The following is a 23,813-nucleotide window of genomic DNA, read 5'->3' as shown; positions in this document are numbered from 1 at the left end:
TTTCCATTAAGGCCATGGTATCAACATGATCATCTACAATAAGGTCATGGATGGCAGGACCTTGTTTACAAGTGGATGAATATTCGGCTGTTGCATATGTCTATTTCATGGTTCTTGTGTTTGAAAAAGTAACTTTTCAGTTTGTAAGTTCAAGTATTGACTGTAAATAATAGGACATCTGACTTCGCTAAAGATCTGACGACATCATATTTGTAGTTACTCTGGTACAGGAGATGCTATTTATGTGGTTTCCCAGAAATAAGATAAATTTTGGAATTAATAGGTAATTAACTTATGTTTCTATCTGGGAATACACTGTTATGGTGACATTGCCATAGAAATGAGTGGAGCGAGTGAAATTTTCTGTTTTGAGTTTATCTCTGTGGATTCAGTTGGTGAATTGCTAGTAAACAAGAACTGGTTACTGCAATGTGTGTGGATGAACAGCAAAGTGATTCAAGTCAGTTTTGGATCATATGTAACATGGAATTTGTTGGAAGGCAAGACATAAAGCCAGACTTTATAAATGCTCGATCTGTCACGTATGATACAGGCTCAGAATGAGCACCAATATTCAGTACAGAATAAGACTAAGTTGGAAATCGGGGAAAAATTGATTGGAAGACTCATTTTACTGAAAGGTAAAGTAGGAAATTAGCAGAAAATATCTCAATAAAAGACAGTTATCCTTGCTACAGTTACAGTTCTGAAAATAATCAGATTTGTTGGAGTTTGAAACCATAGCAGTGAACTGTCAGAAGCCAAAGTTGTTTTCTGATATTTTAAGTCACTGTGCAGGACTCAGGGAGGCCTGTGTTGCTCGAGCTGTGGAATCCAGGTTGTGAGGGCAGTAAAGAAATTGAAAGGTCTCTTAGTCAAAAGCTAATGAAAGGGCCCACATGAAATCTTGTACCTTGGAACATAGCTGTAAGACTGAAGAGAAATCACAGTGAATTCCAAAAAAAGGGTGACTTTTGAGTAGGATCTCAGGAAAAGTGAATGAACCCTAGGGATTTTGTAAGACAAGAGAGCCAAAAATATGAATTGAATTTATAGCACAAGTCTGCAAGATTTAAAGTGTTAATAGTAATGACTCTGTTTAATTCCCTTTGAAATACAATCTCGTCTTAAAGTGGTAACATCCTTGTCTCTAAGTTTGAAGTTCCTTTCGAATCACACTCCAGAATTTTGGGGTCAGGGATAGTGTACTCATAAATGTGGACAAAAATGTTAAGTATCAACTCATAAATCTTTCTAACATACAGAAATGGCAATGGTAAGTGTGCAAATGATTTCAGGTCAGCCACATAATGGAAACAAAGTTGTAGCCTCTATCATCACTGTACATAGCTCTGAAATACATTCTTAATGTAAAAGTATACATCACTCCTTACCACTTAGCACCAAGATCAAAGCTCAGTCTTCAACTGCTGACTGAGTTGCTCTCAACTGAATATCATTTGGAGAAAGCACCGAGGATGACAAAGAGCAGAATGTACTCTGTATGGGGGATGCGGCACTGACCGAGCTAGTCAAGACACAAAGGACAATCTGCTAGAGTGGACCTGCAGCAGGTAGTGAGGGAACCAACAAGAGAGAAAAACACAACTGATCTCATCCACGAAAGCATTGGTAAGAGAACACTGCACAGTCCTTCTGTGGATAACTTCCATCACGTTGTGTGGCACTAGCACCCATACTAAATGAGATTGATAGCTACCAGATTTAGCAACTCAAAACTTGGTATTCACGAGGCAGTGTGGGCCATCAGTAACAGCATAAATGTAAGCAAATACAATCTCCAACCTCTGTTAAGTGATTTGACAATCCATGCGTCAAACCTAATCTCTGCAGTCCTGACACATTCAATCATGAATGGTGACGGGCAATTAGACAATTCACTGGAGTTAAAGGTGCCACAAATATCTCCGTTCTCAATGATGAGGGAGTCCAGCATGGGCCAAATGCTGACAAATGGAACTAGATTAATTTAAGATATCTGGTTGGCATGGACGAGCTGGACCAAATGGTCTGTTTCTGTGCTATACATCTCAAAGACTCTATTAGCACAGAAGGTAAAACTGAAGGGGTCATAATAATCTTCAGCCAGAAGTGCAGAGTAGATGATCCATCTGGGCCTTCTCCAGAGGTTCTCAGCATCACAGCTGCCCATCTTCAGCCGATTAAATTCACTCCACTTGAGAAAGGGCAGAAGGCAATGGTATGGACTAAGGCTATGGGCCCTGACAACATTCCACCAATAGCACCAAAGGCTTCCACACCAGAACTTGCCATGCCCCAGGCCAAGCTGCTCCAACACATTGGAATACAATGCATGAAATTGTCTAGAAATATCCCGTACAGTAAAAGCAAGACAAATCTAACTTGCCAATTACCATCCCATGAGTTTACTGTTGATTATCAGTAAAGTGCTGGAAGGGATAATCAACAGTGCTATCAAGGAACACTTACTTAGCAGTAATGCACACTGACACTCAGTTTTGATGCCTTCAGGGCCATTCACATCGAGACCACAATACAGCCTTTGTTCAAACATGGGTTAAAGAGCTAAAGTCTAAGATGAGGTGAGTGATGGCTGTTGACATCAAGGCCCTGCATTAGACCAAGTGTGGCAATCAGTAAAGTGAGTCACTCGGAATCATGGGGAAATCTCTCCACTCTCTGGAGTTATACCTGCCACAAAGGAAATAGTTTTTGTTGGTACAGGTCAGTCATCTCAGCTACAGGCTATCTCTGCAGGAATTTCTCAGGGTAGTGATCTAGGTGCAGACATTATAAAGACAGAAGTGGGGCTGTTTGCTGATGAGTGCATAATATTTAATATCATTTGCCATTTCTCTGATACTGAAGTCATCAATGTCCATACGCAGCAATGTTTAGGATTGGGCGGATAAAGTGGTAAACGATATTAATGTCACACAAATGTCAGGGAATGACAATCTCCAACAAAAGAGAAGTGAACAATTATCTCCTGACATTCAATAGCATTCTCATTTCTGAATCTCTGATCTCCATCCTCGGGATTACCACTGAACAGAAACTGACTTGAACTAGCCATATAAATACTTTGACTACAAATAGAGGTAAAAAAGAACAGAAATGTTGCATTGAGGAAATCACCTCCTCATTCCTTAGAACCTGTCTAACAACTACAAAGCAGAAGTCAAGAATGTCAGGGAATAATCCCCATTTTCCTGGGTGAGTACAAATCCAACAACACTCAAGATGCCTGTAACCCATTTGTTTGACACCGCATCCAATAATATTTACTCCTTCTATCACCAATAGTCACAAGCGACACTGTTTACCATCTATGAGAAGCTCTGCAGAAACTAAGGTGACTTAGCACACCTTCCAAGCCTATAACCACTAACACCTAGAAGGACAAAGACAGCAGACATGTGGGAACGCTTGCAAATTCAGCTTCATGTCATTCACCATCCTGATTTGGAAACAAATCACTGTTCCTTCTTTTTCACTGGGTCAAAATCCTTGAAATCCCTTTCAACAGAATGTGCATGCCCCTGCACCAAATGGACTGCAACAATTCAAGAAAGCTAACCTCCAACTTCTGAGGGGCAACTAGGGATTTGCAACAAATTCTGGCCTGGCCAATGATATCCACTCCAATGAATGAATTTTAAAAAAGAAGTTAAGCAGGCTAAGATGGAGTCAAGCTTGCAACAGCAGCGTGGAAAGATTCAGTTAGGGATTTGGAAGGGCAGATTATCTGAAGAGGGAGAAATAGAAGAATGCATGTTGAAAATAGGAGCCTTAGAGAGGTAAATAGAGCTGAAGTAAAAAAGGAACAAAAATAAAGTGGAAATAAACGTGACGGTCTCAAGTCTGGAGCAGTAACCAAGGCATGCACGTCAATGGACACAGAGAAAAATCAGGCTACTTCAATAACAATTACAAGGATATATAAAGCCTGGCACTTAACTGGGAATGGAGAGGATACAAAATGAAATGTTCAAAATTATATAGTATTCCACAAAAATATTTGTACTTATCTTTCTGTTCATATACATATTACACACGCTAAAACTGTCTAAATGCAGGTTCGTTGCACTGAAAGTGATTTTCAAGCACATAGCCTATCCTATCACACACTGAACCATGAATTGAAAAATATTCCAAATAAGCTGTATTGATTATATACTGAAACTGTTTACTTTCCATTTGTTGTGGGATTGAATTTTGATTCAATGAAAAGTGTGCATTATTGGACCAATATTACAATTCTTCCAAAGCTATCTATGCTTCTATCCACTTAACAGAGATCTTGGAGGATTTTCAACCAAGTGTGTTTTTTTTTCCTCACAACATAATTGTATGATTTTTAAAGTCAAATCTGACCAATGCTAGTTTAAGAAAAGTACACACTAAAAGATTATTGGAAACAACAAGAAACAATAAATACTTTGATAAGGAGCATCATGATGTCTCATCATGTTTAGGGCATTCATTTCTCAATCTATTGGCATAACTTCATGAAAAGCACATATATCACATAGTTCCTAACCTCTGCAGAATCTATGTTTTCATCACTTTGTTTCAACCACTATTCTTCAAAACACAGTGCAACTGTTTAAATCTTTTAACTTTTCTATCGAGTGTTGCTTGACTATTGTATTACCTAAATTGCTTATGCGATGAGAAAATCTAAACAATCAAAATGGTGCTATGTGACAAAAGAAAATATAAAATTCCTGAAGATCTATTCTAATTTGAAGTGATCTATAAATACAGGTACATTTAAAAAGAGCTGTGCATGAAAACTCAATATAAAAACTTACTCTGCTTTCTTTAATCTACCAAAAGCTTATTAACAGCAATGTTCATGATTCAATGTAATCTGAGAGTCTGGATTATCTACAGTAAAGTGGGAATGTGTCCATCAAGAAGCTTTTACATTTGGTGGATTTTACAATCTATGTTATTAAAGCTGTGCCCTTGTTGTCCAAAGATACACAAATTTCATCAAATATTCACCAAATCACTAGTTGCACTAGAAAATTAATAATCAGTACTTGGGAAGTTGTCTTGTGTATATATGTTTTTCAAGCCAGGATAAGTCTATTTCTGATTTCTCAAGTACATAGCTACTCTGCTGAAGGATGACTGGTAAATCCTATGATTTTAGCATATAATTTTCCTGTACAGTGACAGCATGTATTCATGCACAGACTGATAATGAAAGATTTATAATACCCAGGATCATTCATTAATCAAATAGGTTGTCGAATAGCAAATGAAATCTGAAATGCTGATGGGGATTAACTGGTCCAGAGCATTGGACCCCAGGAAAGGCAGTCCTGATCAAACTGAATCAGGTTTCAGCAAGTTTCCCAGTCTCAGGAAAACCATCTAGTGAATAGAGGATGAAAAGCGAAGAAGCACTCTACCTATCATTCAACACATCTCTGATGGCATTGAAGTTAGCCACAGAATTAACCATGGGCATAAACTATGTTTGCCGTCTTGATTAACACATCCAAACAGAATCTTGGGCAATAAGAACTGATGCTAGAGGAAAGATAACCTGTTGTGGAGAACATTTAAAATTAAAACATTATTTACATAATATTTACAATTTGACAACCCATCAGATATCTAATTTTGCTCAAGAACAGGGCAAAACTGCCACTTGAATGATGCAGTCATAAGGAAAGGACAAATGGAGATTTCATTGGAGCATCAAGTAGATATGGACCTTTTGAAACAGAAGCAGACTTAATCTGGCTCCATCATTGCTTTGTGTAATACTGACTACACTAAGCTTCGTGATCCACTGGAATATCTGCGCCTACGCACAAAAGGGTTAGGAGGGCAATACTGGTGCGGGTGGTTGTAGGGTGGGGGTGGAGGTGGGAGAGGTGGCTGATGAGTGGTTTTTACAGGTGTTCCTTGAAGTCCATCTGCCTTTAATTTGCGAGGCGTGGAGCTAGTGGAGTTGTTTTCTGTTCCTGTTTGGTGAATAGGTGTCTCATTCTGAGGCGTGTCAGACTTGTCCGGCTTCACAGGGAGTACTATGACATTCACAATCTGTTGGCATTGGAGTAGTGTTTCAGGGAGATGATCCATGGCTCCTGATACTGCTGAGTTTTCTTGTTTGATGTTAAGATGGGTGCTTTGCTGGACTGTGCACTCCTGGTTCCCCTCTGAACTGTGTTGATAGGCTTGAAGCCTATTGTGAATTGAAACCTAGGTTAGAAACAGTCAACACATCACATATTAATATATATATTCAGTGAACAAGCTGTTCCTGCTCTTTGTGGCTAATGACCAGTAGACAGAGTGCACTAATTAGCTCAAGAAATTTTATCATATTGTGTGTGTATTTATCATATTGTGTTTGACAATTGTTTCAGAAGAGATGATCTGACTTTCATGAATACACATATTCGAACACAAATTCACATATCTTTATAATTTTAGGGTTATTTTCAAAGCACTTGGACTGAAACTCTTCAGTGTGCGCAATCTGCAGTATCATGTCCATTATTCCCAAAATTGCACAAATTTTGAAGTATCCACCTCAGTTACATATTTCTGATTGAAAATCTGCCAAATCTAACAGCACCAAGCAATATTTCTAAATGAAAATTTCATAAAAATGTTATTGGTATTTACTCGGTAAAATTTGATTAATACGCTGAAAACAGCTTTATTACAAAAAATTTCATTCATCACTGCAATCACATCTGAGTAACTCAATTTTGAATAACTGAAAATGACTTTAAACAAGTCACCAGCATAGGTACCTCTTTAATGGTGTTGATTGAAATGAAGCAACAGGGCTTTGCCAGCAAAGTTCATGACAAATGGTCTTACCTTGCACCCAGCAGGGCTGCTGAAAATCTCACCCTGTATCTCACACATTGTGGGAGTGGAAAGAGTCAGTGTAAAATCGGTATCTTAGAAATGATGCACATTTACCACAATTTTATAATTTGTTGCTAATCTGATCTTCAATCTCCAGCTCTCCAAATGTATTAAAAATGGCCGCTGTAATCACCGAGTGTAAAGGAGTAGAGATAAATTCACCATTTGGAACCTGCAAATGCTGAAAGCAAGCACTGAAATGAACATTTTTGTTCCTGAAATGAACATTCATGCAGGAGAAGCTGGTGCTATACTTTTATAATGGTATGAATCAGGTCTCACTGAATCTCCTTTAGCTTTACTGATAACCTCTAACCATTTCCAGAAACAGCACTGTAATTTATGACACTTAAATTTTCTTCAGTCCTGCTCAACATAGTCAATCACATCAATTAGTGTCACAGGTCACTGTGTATTGAAGGCTTCTAAACCTTTATTTGCAGATCTGCTTAGACAGCAGAACTAGTCACAATTTTGTTATGCTACAACAAATGGCTTCAGTTTAGTCAAATAAGGGCAGTGTTAATGGTTCTCACAGCAAATGTCACCTCAACTTCAAATTAAGTCAGGTACATGATTAAACGTAGAAATTGAGAAATTGATGCTGGAAAAATATTTTTCCACTGTTAGCTTCCCAAAAATGGAAGTTGCTGTCAGTCTCAAATGCATTGGTTGATATGATGTTGCTATGTTTACTTGAATATATGAACTAAATGTGTCAGAACAACTTAGAAACCTGCCCGTTGGTTTACATCAGCCAAAAACATTAGCTTTCAAATTTTTGCTGACAACTGCAACCCTACCTCATCACCAACTTTGCAGCTCCACTGCTGCCAAAGTATGTACTACTGATATCCAGCATCGATGAGCAGAAACTTCCTGCAATTAAATATGCCAAGACTTATTTTGATCTCTGTTCCTAGCAGTGTTTGCAATCTACAGGCACCATGTGTATCCGTTGCATCAGTCTAGGGTTAAACTGATTTACAGCATCCACAGTTCTTTTGGTTTTTATTTAGGATTAAACCAATCTGTTCGTAACCTTACTGTTTTGACTCTGCGATGCATTTTCAATCACGTATTCATGACACTTAGGACATCCTGCATCTGCTTGACATCTCTCAACTTTGTCCTTACCTCAGTTTACCTGCTGGTGAAATCTTCAACAATGCTTCCATTACCTCTTGCATACTTTGGACTGGTATTCCACATTCTACACTGCTGTTTGTTTTTAAACTTGCGGCAAATTTTGTTTACCTACCGAGCCTGTGTTTGCTGATCTATATTAACTTCCAGTCAAGCAACTTTAAAATTCTCATCCTCATTTCCAAATTTCTCCACAGTCTCACCCTTCCATTTATCTATAACCTTCTCTATCCCCAACACCACCTTCCAAAATATCTGTGTTCATCAAAATCCGAGCTTTTGAACATCCTCAATGTTAACCATCAACTTCTAGTAGCAGCACCATCAGTTGCCTAGGCCATTAATTCTATAATTCCTTCCCAACTCTTCCATGCTCTCTACCTTGTTGTTCTCTTTTAAGACATTTGTTGAAATTTATCTCTGTGACCAAGTTTTTGGACATCTGAATCTGCATCATATTTTGTTTTACAATGTTCCTATGAAATGATTTAGGATACTTGATTATGTCAAAAGTAATCATTGTCGTACTTGTTAGAAGTTAAATCAAGTCAATTCAATTTGGCAACATAAAAGATGGAACAAGCCATTTGGCCTGTAAAGCCATCTCTGTCATATAATCTCTAACATTGTTGGTCTCAATATAAGTTACATCCTACTCCCACTCCTATATTTCCTGATACCTTTAAGAACATGCTAAGGGGTAACTACAGCCAATCAACCTCACCTACTCCAAACATGAACTACCAGAAATTTGAAGGCTCACTCCTTCAGGTTTTCAGTGTCGGAATTTCAAAAACTAACTTAATGTTTTATTTTCTTTGGGTTAATTTTCATATTTCTCCTTCTGTACCAGATTTGACATAAATTTGCATTTCCTGATTCAGGCTCTTTGTTCTGATTGATTAAGAGAAATAGTTGCTCACACAGATCCTGGATGCCCTTTGGAGGCATTTTTATCTTGTATCTCCAGCAATGTGTAGGGTAAAATCTCATGGAAATTAAATGAACAAGTTCAAATCTAATTAAAGTGGGTTCCATTCATTAACTCACCACAACAATGTGTGGCCAATTGTGATCTTTCACTTTCTTTTGTAAGATAAGCCTTGACTTGATTGAAAGGAGTAATGCTTTACAAGCAGACTGCAATATCTCAGTCAGATCACAGATCTGTTAATTTCATTTCACGTATGGAAAAATTTAAACTGATGAAAAATTATTGCAGAATGTCTGGGAGAACAAGTGGGCTCTCTCAATGTTTGATCTTATTTCAGCAGGATCTTAGAAAACTGCAAAAGTTACAATTTGTGCTATTTTTCAGGGATTTCTGCCAAAAACTTGGAAAAAAATCCCTGCAGAAACTGTACCTGATAGAATTGACTATTGAGCAATGTTTCCAATTCTCCAACATGATAACTCAATGCTCTTTTTCCTTACAAATGCTTAATGTAATGACTCAAAAACACTATAAGAAATGAGAAGGATGGCTACAACCATAACCATTCAGTGGGGAAGGAACTGTGCTCAAAAGCAGGATAGATCAGACGATCAGAATTCCACTTTATCACCCTAATTGGATTGGCAATTTCTGTAAGTGTACAATCTAAGGATATGAGAATACAAAATTAACCCAATTGTAGCATCACTTCAACATTATAATCTTGTGATGAAAACTGCTCACTCTGCTTGAAAATCTTCTCTTGCTCCAAACCAAAAATACTAGAAAATATTTGACACACAGTGTGCCATTCTGATCATCATGAGATGGGAAAAATAGTTACATTTAGAAAAGTGACAGGACAGGTCAATGGCGGTAGCCCCAGTATTAACACAAGCCAGGAATTGGGTTGAGGATGCACAAAAGACCTGAACATGGCTGTGTAATGCTTAAGATTTTTCCTGGTCAATGGCCCATCTAAGAACATAGAACATAGAACAATACAGCGTAGAACAGGCCCTTCGGCCCTCGATGTTGTGCCGACCTGTGAACTAATCTAAGCTCCTCCCCATACACTATCCCATCAGTTAGCTGAGAAGTGGCAGCTGATTGATGGATGGTGTGAGAAAGCTGCCTAGCACTCAAGTAGTGTTGAAGATTAGCTTTACAATCAGAGAATAGAAAACCTGGGAAAGCCAAATTTTCTTTATGAATCCTGGAGAAAATAAAGAACGCTTGCTTCTCCTGATCCCACAAAGTAAGTAAAAAGATTTTGTTATTTTAGCATCTTCCAGCTTGACTGTTCTTCCCAATCAGACCAAGGGAGGGCAGCACATATGTGGTGTACCGTTGGATGTTGAAAATGAGTGTGGGGAGTCATATGTTGGTCATATGGAGTCAGGTATCATGAAGAAGTTATACGTCAGAGGGGGACACATACATGGCAGGATATAAATATGAGGAGGGTGTGAGAGAATCCAGTGAGAGTTAGGGGTTGGAGATAGATTTTGGTGGGGGGATCAGACAACAAGAGAATGGAGTGGGTGATGAAGTAGAAGTCGAGGGAAGTCAAATATTGGGGGTTGGCTTCGCATGGAGGCAGAAGCAGACTGTGTCCCACTATGTAAAACTCTGATAATGAAGGGGTTGCCTGATTACAGGGTCAGATGTGGATTAGCTTGAAAGGCTAGTGGGAAGCACTCACACTCCTCTTGACCCAAAGGAGGGCTGGAACGGTTCTTACCAGTTCCATTCAGGTGTTCTCACCTTCCTTCAGCTACCAAGTTTCCTTAGGCATGGTAGACCTAAGCAGCCAGTGTTAAATCTAGAACAAAAATAAAATCTTAGGTGTGTAATCTTATAAAAATGTTTTGATGACTGGCCCAACTTCAGATAACTTCAGGTTAATCTCCTGTCCATTAATTTGCATCCACTCAAATCAGGAATTGGCATGGTGGAGACAGACAGAAACAGATTCATATGTTACTTCTAATTCAGTTAAAACGTATTAAACAATTTAAACAAAAATGGCACTTTAATTTGCTATGTGAATATTCTGCTTCTGACTGATAACAATGCATTTGTGGTCATGAATATAGGATGTGTTTTCCCTGACCCCAGCAGGAAATCAGTAGCATTCGTACCAGACCTCCAAATGCCTAATGAAATCATATAATTATTTTAATAAATAACTTGTAGGCCTCACTTTTTTAGCTAAATGTCACTAATATCTGCTTAATTTCACCTCCAATGACTGGTGATAAGCTCGGCAATGAGAACATAGACTGTTTCAAATAAACCTGAATATCAGCAATATCACTCACAGAAATATTATATTTTATCAAAAAACTGAAATGAAGCTTTCAGAACTTAAGATGTTTGTGAGGCTACCAATAGCATGAAAACGTTGCTTGCAAATATTTTTCTTTATATCTTTAATCAGTGTTTGCTTTGCTAATCAATTTGGATAGATCTCTTGTTACTTTAATCCACTTTAGATAGTTTCATTCATTGGACTGGAATCCAATAATCTCTCTATGGCCAGCCACTCTGCACTGTGTCTTGGAGATTGGATTCAACCACATGTACAAAGTCAAGTCAACAATGATCACCATTTGACAAGAATTTGAAATTATCACCTGTCAATTAGTCTTTTAATGTCAATGAATGATGATTTGTGTATCTTTTGCTGAGATCGCTAGAGGACTATTTTGGGGGAAATACAATATCAAACTCCACAAGAGATTTTGACTGTCACAGGAATGATGGGCCCAGAGGCCCAGATTTTCTAGTGGGCAGATAATTTGTTTCTGTAGCTAGATCGGAGCTGTCCATGAATATGCTGAGGATTCCCAATTGTAGCACACTGCAGAGAAATTGTTCAGAAAATTGAAGATTCCACCAGTCAATTCTGCAACATGTAGGACCCTCCAAACGTTCTCCATTTATATCAGTGGATCAAAGGATAAATTGCAGTTAAGTAAACAATTACTCAGTTAAAGATTACCAATTAAATATACCAACTTTCCTCACACACTCTCAACTACACCTTCCCCAAGACTCCCTCAGACCATGAGCCCGACTCAACATACCACTTGCTACCGAAACCAACACCCAAATACCCCATCCACTCTAATTACTTGACACCCGACCCACCTGGCACCATATCCCCATGCACCCGGTACCCCAACCTCCCCCATTAGCAGGAACTGTCAAATTGGCTATCTGTGCTGTCGGAATTAAATTTCAGAGTTGATAACTGCTTGCTTTGAAACAGGAGTACGGTTTGCCTGCCCCGACTGTTCTACCCAATGAGGGACCTGGCCGAAAGGGAGTACTTCCGAAGGAGCGCAACTGGAATCTCCTCAGAAAAATGGAGCTCTCTCATTTCATAAAATAAGAGCACAGCAGCAATGTCCGCATAATTGCCACTCCTCAGAAAATCTGGCGTAATGGAAATCGTGTTTGCTGAAGCATCTTGAACAATAATTGTTTTTCTTCTGATAATTGAATATAACCCCCTCAACACATTCTTGCTGGTTCAATTTTTTCCACTAGATGCCCTTCTTCCAAACGATCTCAACAATATAAATTGTTGCAGCTAGAAAGGTCATACAAGAACATATTACCACCATTCACAATCATCCGTCACAAGAAATGAATAACAAGAGTGAAATCAAAGGTAATGTTCACGTTGTTCTGAAAAAAATAGAAATGTTTTGAAAAAGTAAAACTAGAACATTACATCAAATTAGATATTAAGATTAAAGCTACAGGTTGATACCAGTGGAAAGTAGACTTAGGACAGTAGTGAGGAGGTTCTTTATACAAGGGCTGATGAATACATTGAACAGACCAGAATATGTATCAAATTCAAAATTCTGAAATATTTTAATAGTTGGAAAATAGAGTTGGGGGAAGGGAGGTGCACATATTTTCTGAATGGATTGTTTTGAGTGAGTTAATTCATCATCTTCGCCCTCATTTATTTTGTGTTCACCGAAAGTTTATCTAATATACGTTCTGGTGGATTTGTAGATTGAAAATAGCATCCCCTGTCCAGGAGTTTGTGTGACATTTTCAGACAGTTCCTAAAATTTAGAGCTCCTGAGTACCTGAGCACAAAATCATCCTTGCAGTCGATGCCACAGAATTCTACAAATACTTATATCTTTTCAGTGACCTCCATCAACACCAAAGCCATTGTACACTGAAGTTCATGACACAGTGCGAAAAGATTCCATTTCAATGATTCTTGGTAGATTTTGTTTTTGTTCGAGCAACCACGAAAATCACGTGAACTTTCATGTACTAACTCATCAAATTAATGTTGAAATGGCAATATTCCCTACCCCAGAGTTCTGTGGATCCATCATTGCATTTATTTAGAACTCAGATCAATAGATATTTAGATGTCAAGGAATCAAGGGAAACTGGAATAGATGGAAAGTGATACTGAAGTTGAAAATCAGCCATCTTCTGACAGAATGGGCAAGCAGACTCGAGGAGAATATGAACCACTCCTGTTCTTAGGTTCAATGTTCTAAGAGGGACAATTAACACCTGCCTTACTAATGGTATGTCTGAAGTGAACTGGATCAAGGTGCACAAAAGAAGAAAGTATTGATACAATCCATAACAAGGGAAGTCCTTAATATAAATATTTCTACCATTCGTGTGTACAGGTATTCATAGGCTTATGTATGCCCTGCTTTTCCCGAACAAACTCCTTCTCTATAGCCATAAGGATTGTGAACCATCATTATTTTTTAAAAAAATGCTAAATTGTTGACTCAGCATAAAATTCAGCAGGTCACTGCAGCTTTTACAAAATATTTACTCATATTTTTCCCTGCTTTCTCAAACATAATTTCTTACTCAACAGATCCAGTTTGAAAATGGAGGCAATTATAACATGTGGCAGTTTTCCAAACTGGGCAATAATCAACTACAAACCGATAAAGGGGAATGCTGCACTATTGTTTCCAATTCAGGATAAGACTGATTACATTAAGAGAAATATAGCAGTTGTGAGGACGTGAGAAAGAAGGTGACAGAGAGAGAGAGAGAGAGAGAGAGATTAAGAAACATTTTAAAACGGGCTTGATAAATATTGGGGGAGTGAGAAAGAAATTAAGACAAGAAATAGATAATTGTGGTTCTAAAAACTGCATGTTATTCAAATAACTGCAAGTTTCAGCAAAGAAAAACACAATATAACTGAGATAATTGACAATGAAAGGCCAGTCAAGAGGGAAAGGAGACCTTTAATTAATCAAAAAAAGCAAGATAGAGTCTGGAGAACTTTTGAAAAGACACAATTAAGCTAGCAGAGAGTTGGCACAAATTATCAAGGAAAAAACAGATTGAGCAAGATAGGAAAATGTCCAAACACAGAGAATTTAGCTGGTAGACCAGTATTACAGTAAAGGTACAGTTGAGTGTCCAACTGATAGAAAGGAGATGATCAAACTGAAAGAAGTGAGGAACAAAGAATTCTGTCAGAAAGATACTGATTTTAAGATTAAGGATATAAAAAGGCTGAAGGAGTAAATGTTGAGCAATAGCAACAGCTCGGAAACAAGGAAACTGATTGTGCATAGACTGTAAGAAAGCATGCACAATACAGAAACAAAGGAAATGGTTGATGTATTTTGTGACAGTTATAATTAAAAAGGAAGGAAAAATAATATGAAAAAGGGTAAGACTGAGGACAAGAAAAATAGATATTGTATATCAGCAAATTATAAAAAAAAGAGGCAGAAAATATTTAAATATTACTGACATGTTGAGAGAAGAAAATTAGTCAGTGATTAGATAGCACTGAGAAGGAATTAAAGAAGACGGTCAATGATAATGAGAACAGGAAAAAAAAATGAAGATCTTAGATAAATCAGAACTTGAGATTAATTACAGACAACAGTTTTCTTTTAATTCTTTGATGGGATGTGTGCATTTCCATCTAGGCCAGCATTCCATCACTGATTACTCTTAAGATGGTGGTGAGCCACCTTCTTGATTTGCTGCCGTCACTGGGGTAGGTACACACACATTGCTATTAGGAAGGCAATTTTAGCATTTTGACCCAGTGACAAGAAAGGAATTGAGATGTGGTTCCAAGTCAGGATGGTGTGTAATTGAGAGGGAAAGCTGCAAGTGGTGGTGTTCCCATGTATCAGTCGCCCTTATCCTTATCCTATATGGTAAAGGTCACAGATTTGGAAGGTGCTGTTGAAGAGGCCCTGGTGCATTAATGTGGTGTATCTTGCAGATGTTACCAGCTGCTGTTACTGTGTATTTATAATGAGGGTAAGTAAACACTTCAGATGATGAATGTGGTGCCAATCAAGCAGGACGTTTGGTCCTGGATGGCATCAAGCTTCTTGAATGTTATACTCACCTATACTCATCTAGGTGAGTGGAAGGTATTTTATTCCACACCCAACTTTGCCTTGTACAAGATGGATGGGCCTTGGGAGTTAGGAATTATTTGGTACAGAATTTCTAGCCTCTGAGCTGTTGTGGCTAGAGTATTTACTTGAATAATTGTACTCAGTTGCTGGTCAATGGTAGCCCCCATGAGATTGATGATGGAGAACTCAGTGATTGGTAATGCCATTGAACATCAAGGGACATTGGTGATTTGACACAGCCCCAGATGATAAGGAGGAGGATTTTGCAGAATTATAGTGATTGTTTCCTGTGTCTGGTTCAATGTTGGGTGATCCATCTGGTTTGATTCCTCAGTGATTTTTCTGCAATGGTTCGATCCAACTCAGTGTTATGCCAGGCCATTTAATAGCCTGGTGTCACATCTAGGCCAGACCTAGCAAAGTTGGCAGATTTCTTTCTCTAAAGTGAACCAGATGCTAACTTTTAAAACAGATTAGCTTTAAATTCCAGATGTATTATTTGATTTTAAATTTCACCAGCTGTCATTTCAATTCATGTCCCTAGAACATTAGCCTGTGTCTTTAGGTTGGTACCCCAGTGATGCTAACGCAAGACTATCACTTGTCTACAGAAACAACACTGACGGAATGATTTAGAAATGTAAAATGAAAAATACATAGAAAAACAATGAAGCAAATTTCCACCCTGACTCCACAACATCATATATTAATATCTGTTCTAATAACTCAAGTGCACACTGACATTTCCTCTATCTCAGCTTACTCCTTTGCACCTCCCAAGCCCCTAACTTCAGCAAATATACAATTATTTCCTAGCTACTATTAATTCTGAAAAGAGTTACCAGACCTGAAACTTTAACTCTGCTTTTTCTCCACAGAAGCTCCCAGACCTGCTAAGTTTCACCTGCAATTTGTTTCTGCTGCTTTTGTCTTCGCTACTTTGCTTCGATGCTTATTTCAAGCATTGTTTACTCATAAATAAACTTTGCTAGTATTCATTTTACCTTTTATTTCATTTTAAGCACGGGTAAAATTCTATATTTTGTTTTCTAGCTGATTTTAAAGTAACAAATGTAGAAAAAGGAACAAAATGCTTGAGAAGAATAAAGTAAAGTTATGACAGCGTTTGTGCACTGTTATCAAAGATACAACAAGTAAATCACAAACATTATAAAGACATAAATGCTCAGAAATGCAACAATTCAGGGAAGAACACACTTTAGATGGCATAGAAAATGATTTGTGGTAGACAGAAACAAGAGAGGAGACCTTTGGTGAAATTTCTTAAAGAGTGAGTCAAGTTCAAGGAGAAATTAATAACTTTGAAAGGGAAAGAACAAGTTATGAGAAGAAACAACTAAAGAGGAAAAAAATGAAACTGAAGGGATACGTTGATCACTGGACAGCAAGACTAAGCTGAGAAAGAAGCACAAGTAGAGCTCACAGAGTTCTGAGAATGGAAGAAATAAACTGGGGTGAAAATGAAGGACAAATCACAGAGGACAGCATGGAGCAAATAAATATGAAGGATATTCAGAAGATAATGGCAACAGGCAACAAAATTGAGGGAGGCGAACGCATCCAAGATACAAGGAAAGGGCAGAAGCATAGGTGTGGGAAATGGACATTAGAAGGGAAATAAAACTAGCACACTAGACCTTCTGGGATTTTTTTTGAGAAAAGCATTGAAAAAGAGAGTACAGTATTATGACCGGTGAGAAGAACAGATAATCAAAGTGCAAGCCACTCAGGAGGAGAGGAAGTAATCTCCTTAGAAGGTAGAGATTACTGGAAAACAAAACAATATTGTGGAAAAGATGCCCACTTGAAAGAAGTGTAATAAAGTACAAAGAAAGCATTTAGGCAGCAGATAACATACACTTGGATAAAGCAGGAAAGTTCTGTGTAAGAGATCAGGAAACCTGGAGAGAACAAAAGGCTTGAGAAGGTGGAAACTGGGAGGGACTGTAATTTCAAAAAAATTAAACTGGAACTAATAAAATGCACTGGGAAATTGAGTTGATCTGGAACAGTTATGAGTTGAGGTAAAGAACCTGGGAATGGATATTATTAGCAAATAAATCAAAAGAATGGCTTTGTGTAAGAAACAAACTAGGGAAGATTAGTATTATAGTTTATTCACAGATTGTCAGTATCAGCGGCAAGGACACCATTTACTGCTCATCTCTACTTGGCCTTGGGCTATGATGCCTTCTTGAACTGCTACAGCATAGATGGTGCAGACCCATCCACAATGCTGCTTCCAACTTTGAGAAATAATACAAATTAAAGGAAGGCATAACAGGATAAGTAGAGATATAAAAACAGTAAGGAAATGTGTTGGAAGGAGATAAACTTCCAGAGGAGGGACAGTGCTTTTGGAGATATAGAGAAAGCTGCAAAGGAGATAGGCCACCTTGGGAGATGGTGGCAATCTGCTGGTAAGAAAAACAAATTGAAGCACAGCTTGGAGGCTGATGGGAATATTTATCAATATTTTGAGATGACAGAAAGAGGATGGGAATTGGCTTCGAAGAAAGACACTTCAGAAAGAATTGCAATGTAATGGAGGTACTGAACTCAAAAGAAATACGGAATAGGGCAAGAAGCTGAGGACTAGCAACACCAATCTCCGAAAGAATTTGAGCTTCAGGTTTTTTTCCCAGTCAGATCATCTCTCCTGATTGTTAACTAACACTCACTGTTCAATAATATTAATAGAAAACAAATGAGCAAAGGATGCCAACATGGCTGCAAATTATTTATTAGATGATGACACTCCTTGTTTTTATGATCTCAGATTTTCAAATTGTACAAACCATACCCGAGTATGTGTCAATGACAGAGTTAAAGGCAATGCCAGGCCTGGATTGTTTATATTAAACTTTAGGCAACCATGAAGCAAAAACACAGGCCTGTTCCAAAGCAGGAGCCTCTTACCTCCACAGCGTTGTTTGTGCTCTTGTTTTCTCCAGACTCTTTTTTGCCTTTAAAAAAAAGAATAAATTTTTTGACATGAGTTGGGACGTAGCTGTCTGTAGTGCTGATTTCTGGCTGAGCTGTGGTATTTCAGTCTTTGTCAATCTGTACCCCTAAATAAAAAAAGGTGTTGTGATCCATTGACTTGCCTTATGATTCTTCAATTTTTTTGAAGGGAAAAATCTGTAAACTCACATGTAGCTTTGATTCACATTCTTCTGCTATTTCATTACTCAAATTCAGTGATATCATGAATAAGAACATTGTTCGTGGCCTGTATTCTGCTTCATTATACTATTGGCATAACACTTCATGCCATCACAGCATAGCAGTCCAACACAAAATATCTTGTCTCAGGCTACTTCTAAGTGTCATTCAGAAAGACTAAAGAATAATAACAAGGACTGAGTGATTAAAGTAGTCTACATTCACCACCGAACCACCTATCATTTTATTAGACAAACATGGCCATTTCAGTGACATAATCTTGCCTACAAAATATTAACAGCTCTTCTATGTCAAGCTGTGCTTTTTAAACATAGAAGCCCAGTCAACAGTACTATAACTTAAAAGATGCGCAGTTTCAAAGTTACGAACACCCTGTAACATTCCAGGGGTGGCTTTGTTAACAAATGGCTTGAAGTTTTAAAATGTTCTATTGGAGAAAACAAAAGAGAATTCCAGTGCTGAATTGAGTGGCATAACAATTAGCTGGTATGTCCAGTTACAATTCAGGGGTCTGTGGACAGATTGGCAAAGTCGAGAGCAACCCCATTATTCTGCTACATGTCGGGGTGATTAAACATATATAGTGGAAATGGCCTGAATACATAATATATCAGCCAATGTATACTGGAAAAAGAGCAGGACTAAGAATAGATGTCAATGTGTACAGTTAAAGCTAATGCTAAAATTAATAATCAACTATGCAGAATCATATTAACCTAAATGCTTATCATCCCTTTAATGTCCTGTTTACAGAATTTAAATTGTGCAAATTCTAAATGATGAAGCAAGTCACTAATTAAAGTTTCTAAGCAATCGTTGTTTTAAAAATGAAAAAAAAATGCATCAATTCAGCGTCAAGCACATCTGTACTGTAGCTATTGTTGAAAAATTAAGGAAATGTAACAGCCAAGTCGCGCACAGCAATGTGATAAATGGTGAACACAGAGAGCTAGACAAGTGACAAATATTGGTGAGGACACTAGAAGAATTCTCCCTTCTTTTACAAATCTTACAGGTTGACCCATAAGGTCAGAGGAGGTCCATATTTTTTATTGGTGCATGGGTCGATGACGGACCTGAAAATTTTGGACAGCCCTATCTCATCATTTGCTAGACAGTCGGCAAGAGTTTCCAGTTGCTGTCAGGGCTGCTGTCCCTTTAAAGGATGGATGCCTGTCCTCAGGTGTTGTATTTGGACAGCCTTCAGTCCTGCAATCTCAGCAACACCATCTGGAATAGTGGAAACTGTTGGGATGGTACCTAAAAGAGTGAGCACCATGGAAGTGGGCAGTGTTCCCAAATAGGCAAATGATATCGGAGTTGCCATGCCAGTCAGCCAGGCACTGATAATGGACACAGGGGATTCTGCAAGGACTGCCATTGTGATTGGGAGGCTCCTTCACAAAGTGTCTGAATAAGCGGAGTCACCCATATGTCAAACCTACGCAAAGGGGACCAGGATTTTCATATGGTCTCCCCACTTTGTGGAGAGCCCACTTGCTGCTGGTAAAATGTCAGCAGTGGCAGGAAGAGGCCCTTAATTATCACTTATGTAGTTCAATTAGCCTTTGGTTGACCATCCTCCACTTTCATGGTCTTATGTTAAATGGCATGGCTTTTTCAAATCATTACAGGATGCGGACATTGCTGGCTAGGATTATTGTCACAGCAATTATTGCCCATCACTAATTGCCCAGAGGCCAGTTAAGAATTAACCACATTGCTATGGGTCTGGTATCACATGTAGTCCACACCAGGTGATGATGGCAGTTTCCTTCCGATAAAGGACATTAGCAAACCAGGTACTGTTCTTTTCCAACAATCACCTCATGGTCATCAATAGACTCTTAATTCTAAATATTCATTGAATTCAAATTCCACCATCTGCTGGAAACTGGATTTTAGCCCAGGTCCCCAGAATAGTACCTGGGGTCTCTGGATTAGCAGTCCAGTATTAATACTATTAGAACTATTGCTTCCCCCAGTTACTTCATGAAGGTGATGATACTCCAGTTATGACACTCCCCTTCCACTTTTACATGCCCTCTCCCATGTCACCCAGTTTGTCCCCAGACCCAAACAGCTCATCATTACATTACATCCCTCAGTGCAGCACTAACATTTCTGCCTGGATTATGTGTTCAAATACCTGGAATGGAGTTTCTAACATGCCCCAAGACTCACGCAAAAGTTAACAAATGGGACAACAGTGCAAAGCTCGTAATTTTATCTCAACTATCATGCAATTTTGTGAAAAAAAAGCAGAGGACTGGATTTATTCTTAAACCATGATTGACTCATATGAAATTATAATGACTAGTATTGCAATTATAGTCTCTACATTCATTCTTATGCCTCTGGTGGTCAAAGGTGTAAATGGGATGTCTGCTCATAACATTATTAGCATTTCTTTACTTTCAAAAATCATGGCCTCATTATTTAGCAATGAATAGAATAAACATGTATAAGAGTATATGCATTCATGCGTTTATATTGTTCAAAAGACAGAGAATACTGAATAGAAGCCTCACAGAATCAACAGAAAGTGCTTGTAAGCAAATTGTGGCAGGATCATTGTGCAATTTTTGCAGAGGTTTAATGGAATTAAAGTTTCTAACCTTAAATGCAATATGGAAGAAATTGCTGATATAACTTGAGACATTAAAAACATCTCAGAATAGGCACTGCCTCACAACAAAGCTGTTTAGAGGGCACAAAGCCTTACTGCTGTTCCTATCAAACCAGTAAAGCTGTTGGTGGCCACTAACATTTCAACACTGGATAGCACCAAGGAAGGGTTAGGTATTCATTCTCTCTCTAGTATAGATCTGTCACCTAAGAACTGAAGCAGGGGAAATTACATGTTGAACAAAATCATAACAAGTGAGCATAGTTTTGAAATGTACAGCTTCAGCTCAAGACCCTTCAAAGTACCAAAGTAACATGTGGGAAGTTAAAAATAGGTGAAATGTAGGAAAACTACAGACATGAATTTTCAATGTAAAAGTGAGAATAAGGAGAAGAACTGAAGATTGGAGGTGACATGAGAACAGTGAATTGACAAGATGGAAAATTTTTTTCAGGAATAGCTGAAAAGTGAATTATTCCAAGCCAATCAGGGAGTAGAATAAAGTTGCAGTGAGATGGAAGGTGTTTTTGTTTTTAATTCATTCATGGGGTGTTGCCATCTTTGGTGGCCAGCATTTCTTACCCATTTGTAATTGCCCAGAGAACAGTTAAGAGTCAACTACATTACTGTGGGTCTACATCCACATGGAGGCCAGACCAGGTAAGGACAGCTATTTCCTTTTATAAAAGGCAGTGAACCAGAACGGTTTTTATGACAGTGTTCAGTGCCACATGGTTGCCATTTGACTAGCCTTTGTTCCCTCCTCCCCCATTTCCAGATTTTTGTTGAATTTAAATTTGCCATATCGGTATTGGAACCCATGTTCCCAGTACATTAGCCTAGGCTTCTGGATTGCTAGTCTAGTGCCACTATCACTACACCTCCACCTCTCCTCCAGCCCCTCCCTTCTCCTTGGAATTCAGATGTATTCTTGGGTAAAATACAGGGAGAAGGCAGAATTAAAAAGCAGAGTGTTCTGTCGTCTTTCCTTTCTTTATTATGCTGAGGATGATGAACTTGGACCTTGTTTATTTTGGGATATCTACCTAGACGATAAAATCAGACTACTTAATAAATCAGGACTCAGGCTGTTGTACTGAAGTAGCTCCTGTACGCATCCTCCATAACGAGATAAAATCCAGACACCGTATAATGTCATGAGGATAAAAATTCGATTCACTAACATGCCTTAATAGTTTGGCTTAATGAACTCTGATCACTCTGTTCCTTCTGACTGAATATTCAACAGTGCCTCATGCTGAACAAGCTAATTATGCCAATTAGCTGTCCATGTGCGTATTGCTTTAGGTCTCCCATCTTCCATTCATGTTTGTAATAAGCATTTTACTTGAGTGCCATGTGGGTTCCTCCTACTGTCAATAAGCCCAAAGATGAGAATCACTATTTTGATATATCACCAAGTTCATCCTCCTCTCCTCTGCACATATCAACAGCAAGAATGTTGCTATTTGAGTGATGGATATGTATTTGATTTTAGCTACAGAACAGATGTTCATGTATTTTTTGTTGCTAAGAAAATCACAATCACTATTACTTTTCAAAATCATTGACAGGGAACTAAAACAAACTTCAGAATCCTGGAAACATCTTCCTGAAGTATTTCTCTAGCAATACTAATGGTTTCAATCAATCATCAGATATTGAGAAAAAGTTAATGGTTAACAAAAAGCACAAAACATAATACAGAACAAAAGCAATGTGGATTTATAGTGTGAACGGTACAAAATTATTGGTGAACTGAATAAGGAGCAATCAGATGATGCAGGATTCAAATAGAATTACAAGGTCGTAATCCAGTTGGTAACTTCAGATATTTCTCAAGTGGTTTGTGAATATCATGAAAGCTTCACAATTTAGTTTCTACCTGAATTTATTATTTTATATATGATTGATTTTTTGTCTGATACAGGTTGCATAGAAGTATCACCATAAGACTGAATGCAAAAGGGTGATATAACTGGCTGCAATTGGAACAATACCTCATAGCATTCTATGTATTCTTTAGCAAACATTTATCCATTTTCTTTTACACTGACAAAGGAAAAACAAAAATAGGAACCTGCATTTATATAATTTGGGTCTAGTGTTAGACTTCACAGAGATAGACTTGTGAAATAAGCAGAAACATGACAAAGGAAATTTAACTTAGAGAAATGTAATATAATACATTTTTATAGGAAGAATGAGGAGATGGAATGCAAAACAAAGAAGACAATTTTAATAAAGTACAGGAATAAAGGAGGCAAGAGTCATGAGCACAAACTATTGAAGGTGGTTAAAGTGGCAAAAGGAAATCTTGGCTTGGCACAATGTTGGAGGAAAATATTATGAACATTTGTAAAACTCTGGTTATGGTTCAGCCCTACCTGGAGTATTTTGTATAGCTCTTGGCCTTCCACTTTAGGAAAGATGTGTAGGCTTTAGAGAGATCACAGAAAATATTTATGAGAATGGTTCCTAGGGTAGATTGGAGAAGTTTGGATTTTTCTCCTTAAGAAAAGGTTGAAAGAGGTTGTTTGAGATGCTCAAAATCATGAGGCATTGAGACAGGGCA

The 23,813-nt window shown here is 38.1% G+C and overlaps 1 protein-coding gene across 1 annotated transcript in view; it reads right to left on the bottom strand.

Annotated features, from left to right (window-relative positions):
* Positions 1 to 3,169: 3,169 nt before the first annotated feature.
* Positions 3,170 to 23,813, bottom strand: part of LOC125461090 (IQ motif and SEC7 domain-containing protein 3-like) — a 566,563-nt gene continuing 545,919 nt past the window's right edge. Inside the window, exons 13-14 of the mRNA XM_048549465.2 lie at positions 18,343 to 18,389; positions 3,170 to 6,228 (exon numbers count right to left, since the gene is read on the bottom strand). Coding sequence (XP_048405422.1) covers positions 5,794 to 6,228; positions 18,343 to 18,389 — 482 coding nt within the window. The 3' untranslated portion in view covers positions 3,170 to 5,793. The remainder of the gene's footprint in view (positions 6,229 to 18,342; positions 18,390 to 23,813) is intronic.

Source organism: Stegostoma tigrinum, chromosome 18 (assembly GCF_030684315.1).
Source record: "Stegostoma tigrinum isolate sSteTig4 chromosome 18, sSteTig4.hap1, whole genome shotgun sequence".
NCBI classification, from domain to species: domain Eukaryota; kingdom Metazoa; phylum Chordata; class Chondrichthyes; order Orectolobiformes; family Stegostomatidae; genus Stegostoma; species Stegostoma tigrinum.
This window is presented reverse-complemented; position numbering and strand designations above follow the sequence as displayed.